Source organism: Corvus kubaryi, unplaced genomic scaffold, assembly GCF_017639235.1.
Source record: "Corvus kubaryi isolate FWS band 111438036 unplaced genomic scaffold, C.kubaryi_AGA036_p1.0 124, whole genome shotgun sequence".
NCBI classification, from domain to species: Eukaryota; Metazoa; Chordata; class Aves; order Passeriformes; family Corvidae; genus Corvus; species Corvus kubaryi.
Genome location: NW_024580659.1, coordinates 3,306,249 through 3,316,138, shown reverse-complemented (window position 1 = coordinate 3,316,138; position 9,890 = coordinate 3,306,249). Strand labels below are relative to the sequence as shown.

The window sequence follows — 9,890 nt, the reverse complement described above, 5'->3', positions numbered from 1 at the left end:
GGCCGCTTCGCATACGCTGAGTTCCGGCGGGGGCGGGCGGGGTTGGCCCTTCGGGGGCTTCGGGGCGCGCTGCCGAGGGCCCCGGCCCGGCCCCGCCGCGCTCCTCGCCGCGCTCCTCGCCGCCGTCCGTGTCGCTGCCGCTCGGCTCCTGCGGAACGCGCTGCCGTCAGCGCCGGAGCTGCACCCCCGCCCTCCGCCGCCTTCGAGAGGCGCAGCCCGGCAGCCCCTGCTGTACCTCCTCAGTGGGGCTCTCCGCCGAGTCCTCCTCGTCCTCATCCGAGCCCCTCTCCTCAGAGGCCTGAGTCAGAATTTCTTCTCCCTAAGATGAACGCGAAAGATCTGGACTGAGTGTATGCGAAGCGGCCAAAGCATGCCAGGGTGGGATGGAAGAAAAGGGCATTTTGTTGTCTTCTTAAATAAAAAGACTTAGAGTAAAAAAAAATCAGGTTTTGTTTAACTGTCCTGCTTCTACAGTGGAAGATGAAGAGCCGGAACTGGCTTCTTTTAAAGCCACACGTGAAAGTGTGGGAACCTGTTCAAATAACCTTTATCTCTTCCCTCTTGTGAATGAAGTTCTTGCCAAGGAACAGCCAAAAAATCCCCATACCTGTTCATTACAATCAAATCTGACCCTTCAGTGCAAGAGCCTAGAGATGAAGATTCTTAATCTTGAAATAAAATGCTTCTTTCTCCTGCACTAGACATGACTGTACTATGCTCACACTGAATTTGGCCTTTTGGCTATACCCATGCACAAGGGGAGATTTAGAGTTGTCGGGACAAAATGAGCATTGTTCTCTCCCAGATTTTAATTGCCCCAGGCAGGGCAGTGATGCTCACCTGAAGATCCCGATTTTTGAGGATGCCGACCCAGAAAGCCTCCTGGCAGTGGTTGAATGCCAGCATTGCCTTCACTCGGTACACAAATTGTTCCAGGGACTTCTTCAACAAAGGCACATGGTTGGTCAGTCCAATGTCTTGGTGAATCTATGAAACAATAATAAAATCTGATGAGGACTGATTCTTGCCTAAGTGTTCTGGCTGTTTAAAAGCCATCGGTTACCAGGTGGGATGGACATGAACCCCACAAAGCTTGGCCAGATTACATCACTTCTTGGCCAAATTACAGCTATTGTTAAAAAATAAAGCTCAGATCAGTATTTTGTCTAAAATGATCCCTTGTAACAATCCAAACATCTATATTCACTCAGATTAAAAAAGAAGCCTCAGTTTTTGTCATGAATTCTAGAGAGAGGCTAGTAACTCCTCTGCTGAATTCCTAAGCTTAGAAAAGAAAAAATGAGAAAAGGTGTTAAATACACCACTTCCAACACAATCTTTTCTTGCTCAATGCCTCATGCAATTCCTTTGCACGGCATGTGTGTGCACTATAATCTCCAAACTCAGCTTCTCTGGACCAAAAAAGCACTGGCTTTTGGAGAACTAGGACAGGAGGAACAGATGGAGTTGCTGTAAGCAAAAACCACCAGAGGAAGGGCAGCTATGCCAGGTATCGTAAGAGATTTAGCTCTGGGTGAGCATCTCCTCCTGCTAGGCTTCAATCTGCAGTACAGATTCTGCAGTCATTGCTAAACCAGAAAGCCTGTCAACCTGCCAAAACCTGCACAATTCTTTTGTACATAAGTATTTTCCTCTTTCATAGGAATACTTTGTAATATTCTGGGATTAAGATGTTCTCATTAGATATACTCTGAATTCAGGTCACCTGCATTCTTGGAAGAGTTCAACATGCCTGAGCAGAGGGACACTGCTTTGCTTCAAGTTCTGCCAACAGGGAATGGGTAACTGATTACCAACAGCAAGCTGTTCTCTAGCCTGTGTAACAGGCAGGACCAAGCAATCATCAGCACTAATCAGAACCAAAACAGCAAAACCCTTGCTAATGACACAATCAACACTCACAGCGCTCCCTGGGCCCTGGAACCTGCCCAGCTGTGTGCAGGCAGTTTGGAGACTCAACAAAGTGCCACGGCATTGGCAAAAATCTGTCTCCAGAAACTGTCCACACGCCCAGGGTTAGATATGTAAATAGAAAAGAGGCTTGGTGTGAAAGGGGAAATGACAGGGGAAGCTGATTGCTGTTGCCTGCTGTGTAATGCTCTTTAAAGCCACACGTATTGAGGGAGAGTGACAAATCTTAGGTCACACAGCACAACGGGTCAGTGAGAATCCATGAGGTTTGTATGAAAGTGAAATCAAGGTTGGTTTAACAAATGTTGGTTGTCAGCTCCTCTTCAAACAAGTATGGAGCATTCATGGCATACATTTACTTGCCCCAGATTCAGTTTCTGCCTTCTCATTCTTGCAAAATGATTTGGCACAGAGACCTGTACCAGAGCAGCGGCAGAACTGGGTGCTCACTAATTGCAGCTCTGTGCTAACAGGGACCAGGGGACACAGTGCTTGAAAATGCTGATCAAGTGCAAAGACAAACATGACATGGAAAGCTGCAATGCTGTTATCCTGCTTACAAGGTGAATTGTGACTTTAAAGCAGGCATGAGGATTTCATTTTCAAACACAAGAAGGACTTTTTAGCATTGTCAGGGTTTGTGCCAGCTTCCAATTCTCACCCTGTGCTGAGAGCTGCAACAGCATGTTCTGATCTTCAGCTAAATTTCTATGCTCCTGATGCCAGCTCTGGCCTAAATGGGTAGCAAATCTGGCTTGGGAGCCATGCTGGTAGCTGGCTTTCCACCTTCAACTACTTTGGTAAAGCTCCCTTCTTGGACAAGTGTTCATGAACCTTTTAGGAGTTGGGAACAAAGCAGCACACATGAAGTTCTTTCTTCTTCTGTGTGACTCTCTCTTGCAACAAGCACTGTCTCTCCACACTGTAAGCAAAGTTCTAATCCTCTCCTTCCTTCCTGCCCCAAGTCTCCTACAGAGACAGGCAGTGTGTTACCACCCTCCTCCTTCTCCCTTTGCCCTTGCCAACATAACAACAGAAAAGCCACCTCAAGAGGACTTTGAGCAGGGCTTTTCCCCATTTGCCTCCTGTTGCTGATTCCTGTGACTGGCAAAGCTTCTCTCCTATATTATCAGTCTGGCATCTGTACTTTGTTCAAGGTCTCTAAGGTCTTAGCTTGTGTCCTTGGAAACACCCCCTGTACAGATGCCAACAACCAAAGATGTCCAGAACCTCTGGCCTAAAAAATATTATGCCAACCTCATCTAACATCCAAGTCAGCCACTTCCAGAATAAATGCTTCAACTTTTGGGCTATTAAACAAGGCTATTTCACCTTCTCTCAGAGTTTTGTTTGCACAGACACTGCTGGAAGTGTGCAAGTAGAACCTGCCTGTGCCCTGGAAAAGCAGTGGAAGGGAAATAATACCATCCTTAGGACAGGAGTTTGTGCTGCAATTGGAACTTATCTTACCTTGGAATGGCCACACATGTGATGAAGTTGCCTGGTACTCAGCTGCAAGGTTTTCAGCAAACTCTGAACATCATCCTGCAATAAATAAGTAGACCAGCAAATCATTCTCAAAGGACTTTTCCATAGAGAAACAAGAATATTGAAACAGCATTAGTCTTAGCAATCCTTTCAAAGGGTTATGATATAGAGGTAAGATGTGTGTATGCAGGAAATATCAGTCATGATTCCCAACTGGTTGCAGCCAGTTCTGTCCCCAGGATTACCGTGTGCTTTTTAAAGCTGTGGTCCAGAAGAGGCATGGCAAGCTTCAGAAACGCTTCTACAAAGAGGCGGCCGTACTATAAAAGAGTGATAAATGTATCAGACAGCAAATTTAAACTCCTTTTCAAAGAACCATCACAAAGTCAGATGAGATAATGATACATTCTTCCAAGCTACCCCAGAGGCTGTTCTTGCTTAGAAGAAGATTATATTCATGTGAAGGCTGTACTGGAATATATAGGCTCAGTAAAGCATCCCACTTTAATCACTGCAAAGAGAGGCTAGAAGGACAAGGTCTCATCATTGTACACATCCCTGGTTTAATCCACCAGGCACCTGGGAATAAAACTGAACTAAATGCAAGATGTTAGAATCACTATGCATATATATGTATAGCAAAGTATAAGGAACACAGTATCTGCTTCTTCCAGAGAATCCAGTACCCACTCTACTGCACTGGAGGCAATGATTCAAAAAAGCTGGTACTTAAACTGCTCTCTTCAGTTATTTTGAACTCTTGCTTACCTTCAGGCAGATGCTGAGTACAGGCCTGCTGTCAAACACCTACATGGACAAGAGGAAAGTAAGAGTCAGATCAGTCCACAAGTCTAAAAAAACCATGTAAGCAACAGCACCCAATTGAAAACAGCCTTTCATGGCACACCCCTGTGAATGTGTGAACTCTGCTTTAAGGCAACATCCACTCTCAACTTTCAGCAGGAACATCACATAAGCACATGAACTGTCGTGGCTCTCAGGTGGAAGCCCTTGACAGGATGGCTGTTTGGGGGTCTAAGGTGCACCTTTTGCAGATGGCACAAAATCATCTCAATGAGTCTAAAGTTCTTAACAGTTTGGGACCCAAGCCCAGCTGATGGGCAAATAACCACATAATGAACAAAGCAAAACTGAGATGGGCAAAATAATGTGAAGGTACCCTGGTGCTGCTATGGACTAAACTGAACTATGGACAAAACTGAGCTAAGTGGTCCAGCTCTACCCTTTATGCTCTCAAAAGGCATCTGGAGCACAGGTAGGGCTCCAGTGAATGCTGCTGTATAGAAAAACCTGGACTTGAAAAACCTGGGCTTGCCAATTATCCCTGCAGATATGTAAAAATAAACAACGACCAACCTTCCCAAGAAGAACAGTGCAGCTGTGCTATCACCTTCTGCCCCAAACAGTATCACACTTACAGACACTCAAAGAACCAGCTCCAAAACTGACGGAGGGAAATATTTCATCCAGTGGGACTGGGCACAGATTATTACTGGCTTTAATTACCACCCTCAGGTTGTTCCACTAGTCAGTCACACTGCACGTTTTTCCCCAGTGTTCATGAGCCTGGGAACACCAGGCCTTGCTGGGAATTTGAAGGTAAAGGCAGGACAACCAGAAGCTCACCTTGACCAAGTTAATGAGGATGTGGAAATTCCGCACAGCAATGTTCCAGCGCAGCAGCTTCTCCAGTTGCACCTATGGGATGCAAGGGGACAATAACCCAAGATGGTGCATTTCCTCTCACCTTGCTGGATGTGCTTTCAGCAGTTGCTGTACCCAAAGCACTGCTGTTGTTGAAGAGAGAGGAACAAAGCTTCACCACAAGCATATGTATCACAGCAAAAACACTCCACGGCAATTCCAGCCTGTGGCTTTAAGTGCTGGGAGTTAACTCAGTTCCTTGCTCTCAGAGCAGCTCTTGGTTGCAAAATAATGTTGTGCTCCCACACAGACGTGCAGAACAACTGCACAGTTTAGTAATTTGCTCATTAATGCCTATTTTCTGGTTACAGCTTCTGCTGGATTTACTACATTTTTGACATGGTGCAAATCAGGAGAAAAAGATGCTCCTTATATGTCCCCCTGTATATCAGTGTTGATATACATTGATGAATGAAGGTGTCTGAGTGCATTTCCTACACAAAGTTCAGAAGTAAATTCCTTTCCAAGTTATACATCTTTATTGTACTGTCCAGTTTAACTTGAGCTTTGTTCCCCTCAAAGAGTCCAGTGCATTTATTTTCCTACCTCACTTGAGTCTGATGGTTTCCCAGCTGGGATGCTTTTCACTGAACTCTCCAGCTGAGCCATCATTACTCTGAAGAAAACTGGGAATGTCTGCCTATGGAGAAAATGAAAAAACTGCAAGTCAGCTCTGAGTATCTAGATAGGCTGCTTGTCACCAAAATGGTGGGGAAAACCCAAATGTTGCCCAGCTGGGCATCCTTCTCAGTAGGAAATCACAGGATTAAGACTCATAACCATGTCTAGCCCAGCCCAATTGCCCAAACAGATGGAGAATCCTGGGAAGTCACTACCACTGCCCCGATATGAACCACACCTAGACACCACCACTTCCTTGTAGCTCTGGGGGTGCACAATAGAAGGCTTGTAGCTCTCAGCATAAGATGATTTAGGAAGTTTCAGAGTGCAGGAATATTCTTCATCCCTGCTTCCACATTCCTATGCCAGGCAGCAGCACCCTGAGTGCATTTTTGCACACTGCATACCAGCCCAGGATTGCCTACAGCCACCCCCGGCCTCTGAGGGTGATTTTTGGAGTGCTTTATACCACCACAATAGCACAGAGACAACACACCTGATGACAGACAGCAGCTCATTTTCCAGTTAAAATGGTTCACAGCAATAAACTCAACATCATGTTCAGCACGGGACATTCCACTTTGGCATAAAGCTACCATGTGCTACCCTGTTGCATAGTGCCAAAACAATGTTTACAAGTGTCCAGAGTAGCCACCACAGTACCAACATGAAACCATAACAGGCCCCAAAATAAGAAAACTAAGTATTTAAAAGCAGAAATTGCCATTATGCATATCATAGAATTCAAGGTTTCTATTGTTATAATTACCTGCTTAGGGTAGGATAAGTAGAAGAACATCCATCTTTGGCAGAGTTCATCAGTTCAGGAACACCAACACCGGAGATTTCCTCTATGGCTTTCAGGATGTTATCTGTGTGCTCCAGGTAGACACTAAATCCAAAACCAGCATAGCTGATCAGTAGATATTATGCAGAATGACACGACAAGGCCTTGAACACCACCCTACCTGAAACATGTGGCCTAAAACTGTCAAGCTCTTCCCTGCCGAAGGTAATCACATGCAGGAAACCCCAAAGCACTGCTTAGAACTCTCACAGTGATGTCATTAAAAGCTACCATGATCTGAAACGTACCTAGATTCAGTATTTCCTCATTCTTATGTTTAGGAAGGACAGGCTGGGAAGAGGATGAAGTGGAATTGCCCTTTATGAAAGAGAACATCCAAGAAGTATGGGTGACACTGAAATGGCTGCCTGCTGTAGGCCACCTGTATCAGGAACAAGCCAACAAAGCCTTCTACAGCCAGGAGTACCCACCCCCATGTTGCAGGCCCTGATCCTCATGGCAGACTAACCACTGTGACACCTGCTGGAAGGACAGCCCAGCAGGGCATAAGCAATCCAGGAGTCTCCTGGAGGGCATTGATGAGAATTTCCTGACACAAGTGACAGAGGACCTGATGAGGAAAGGTGCTCAGCTGGCCCTCACACTTCAAACCAAGAAAGAAACTGTGCTTTAGAAACAGTGTAAAAACAGGGCTTTAGGCCAAGCTGTGCAAGCATGAGGGTTGTGATTCAGAGGGGCCATTCCTCTGCAGCAACAGTAATCATTAAAATAAAGAGTGTCTTGGCCTGCCTGAGGGAATGGCTTGAGCCTTACCAGAGCAGGGTGTGCAGGGCACTGTTGAACTGGCTGCCCTTCTCTCGGTCTCCACTGGGCTTTACCCAGGACTGGCAGAGGAACTGCTTTGCTAGAGAAGCTGTGGAATATAAGGGATAACTTAGTGAAAGAAGAATCCAAAAAATTCCTTCTTCCATATAAAAGCAGCGTGTTCAAATGATTTTTTGAAAGATCATAATATCACTACTCCTCATGTGCCTGAACTTTCTAAGTCAGAATGCATTTTCCCTAAAAAGCTGCAAGGCCAAAAGGATATATATCATGATAACAAAATATTTGCACATCCAGTGTGTCCCTGGTCTGGAATACCTGTTCACATCAGAACCATGATCCACCTCTGGCCATTTCTGACAAACTTAAGTTAAACCTTATTTGTTTGGCAGTTCCTACAGTGTGCCATGTGTTTGCTTTTAATTAGGCCATATGCAACCCTTAGGGTATCCATTTCTAGAAATGGAATTCCACTAACAAGTGACTTGGCCCTTTGGCCACAGCACTATAATAATAAATGTGAAAAGACAAGTTTAAAGTTTACAGATTTCTGAAATCAAAACTGCAAACAAACCCACTTATCTCTTGCAGAAATGTTTAAAATCAGGAAGTGATTAGTTAAAATATCTTATTCCCTACCACACTCAGTCAGTAGCTCTCCCAAAGTGGGACTGTTTAAAATAGTAAAATAGTCTTTAAAGAGGGAACTTACAATTCTGTGTGGCTATGGGGATTGGAGAAGGACAAATTCTAGAGGTGTCTTAGTATGACAAGGAATGGCTGAGAGAGGCAACTGTCTGGAGTCTTAATTTCAGTGTGTGCTGAAGTGGAGACCAAGTAGTTTTCTTGTATATTCCCTACAACCATGTCTGTCCCTTATCTGCTGTTTATCTTACATAATGGGTCCCAATCCATGAGAGGAACTTTCTTAACTGAAAACATTTGTTGCATGGGTCTAAGAACTTACAGGTTTTCCTTTTTCTGCCCTGGAGTAACAGCTGTATTTGCAGCTCATTTCCATAAATTTTGGAAATGAGCTGTCACAAACATCTGTACTTACAGTAGGAAGTCACATCAGATTAAGTCTGTGATGAGTCACCTCCATAACCAGTGATTAAACTGGTACCAACACTGAACAGCAGGCTCGTGCTTAGAACTCCTAAAAGCTGTGAAGCTCTCATTTTTAAAAACACCAGCTAAGAGAGCTGGAGTCTGCCTGTCTGCATGTGACTGAGGCACAGCAGAACAAATACCAAAGAGGTTCCGATATATTTACAGTTGTTCCCTTCGTTAATGGCTAGGACTGTTCACCCAGTGAGATTACCAGGATGCAAAAGGGAAATCTCTCCCTTAAAAGGCCAAAGACCACAAAAAAACTAATCTGAGATGAGTGGCTCTTCACACATTACCCATTTTCTCCTTCTTCCAGCCAGACATGGGTTTCTCAGCGATGGCAATCAGGAGCTGAGTGAGGATGTAGGCACAGTGGAAGCTGGGAACACTCTGCTGGAAATTCAGGAGGTACTGAAAACTCTCACTGAGGGTAACAGGAATGGGAAAAGGTAAAAACAGTGTAGACAGGGTAATGTCTCAGACACACATAAATAAAAAGGAAGCACTACACCATCTCATATCCAAGTCTCCCTATCCCAGTGTTTTGTCCCTGGCAGTGCCCTTCTGAAGAAAGCATTATCAGCCACTAATACATAGGAATTCAGTCACTGAGAAACTTCCCTCAAGCCCCAGCCACTCTAAGTCTAGCAACAGCTTTATATACTGCTTTTGCCTAGTGTACCTGTAAGCATTTTAACTCTCCAGAACACAGTCATTCCTTCTGTGAATCCTACTAATCTCCTTGTCTCAAACAGCATATAAACAAATGAGATCCACAGATTCATGCGTATTTTACATTTTATATTTTTCACTCCTTTTCATGAGGTTTGACTACACTGCCATTCAATTAAGTACAAAGCTCTGTTTGAAGTGAGTGTAGTCTCTATGAGAGCTCCCAAACACACATTTACCCATAATGCCCACACAAAACGGGGAAAAATCCCTGAAATCTGTTCATTTCAAGCCTTGTGAAATAGATTCTACCTTATCAGTTCCTCAAGAAGAAGAAACTCTGTCTCTCCTGGCTTTAGTCGGTCTGCAAGCACCTGGAGAGCTGACCTCAGCAAGTCAGTATTTTCATGCTGAGAAAAACCATTCCTGAGGGGGAAAATAATCCAGTTCAACATCAGATTAGAAGAGCTATCAGATGCAAATGCTTATCTAAGCATATTTGGCAAGATGAAAAGTAGAGGAGCTGGATACTCAAGAAGAGTCCTGCAGTATGAAAGTTATAAAGGGACACAAAAAATTGAAAACTCAATGGGAATGGAAAGCCTTGAGCACAAACAATACGAACTTTTCAGTTAGACTACAGCTCTAGCTTGGTGAGGAGAGGCCATTTCCCATAACTGGAGGTCCATATATACTAAGCCAAAGC

The 9,890-nt window shown here is 44.5% G+C and overlaps 1 protein-coding gene across 1 annotated transcript in view; it reads right to left on the bottom strand.

Moving 5' to 3' along the window:
• Nucleotides 1-163: 163 nt before the first annotated feature.
• FANCD2 (FA complementation group D2) overlaps nucleotides 164-9,890 on the bottom strand; it is a 36,386-nt gene continuing 26,659 nt past the window's right edge. Inside the window, exons 33-43 of the mRNA XM_042020192.1 lie at nucleotides 9,497-9,610; nucleotides 8,809-8,936; nucleotides 7,388-7,487; nucleotides 6,536-6,658; nucleotides 5,692-5,785; nucleotides 5,068-5,139; nucleotides 4,189-4,227; nucleotides 3,666-3,740; nucleotides 3,403-3,477; nucleotides 841-987; nucleotides 164-319 (exon numbers count right to left, since the gene is read on the bottom strand). Coding sequence (XP_041876126.1) covers nucleotides 167-319; nucleotides 841-987; nucleotides 3,403-3,477; nucleotides 3,666-3,740; nucleotides 4,189-4,227; nucleotides 5,068-5,139; nucleotides 5,692-5,785; nucleotides 6,536-6,658; nucleotides 7,388-7,487; nucleotides 8,809-8,936; nucleotides 9,497-9,610 — 1,120 coding nt within the window. The 3' untranslated portion in view covers nucleotides 164-166. The remainder of the gene's footprint in view (nucleotides 320-840; nucleotides 988-3,402; nucleotides 3,478-3,665; nucleotides 3,741-4,188; nucleotides 4,228-5,067; nucleotides 5,140-5,691; nucleotides 5,786-6,535; nucleotides 6,659-7,387; nucleotides 7,488-8,808; nucleotides 8,937-9,496; nucleotides 9,611-9,890) is intronic.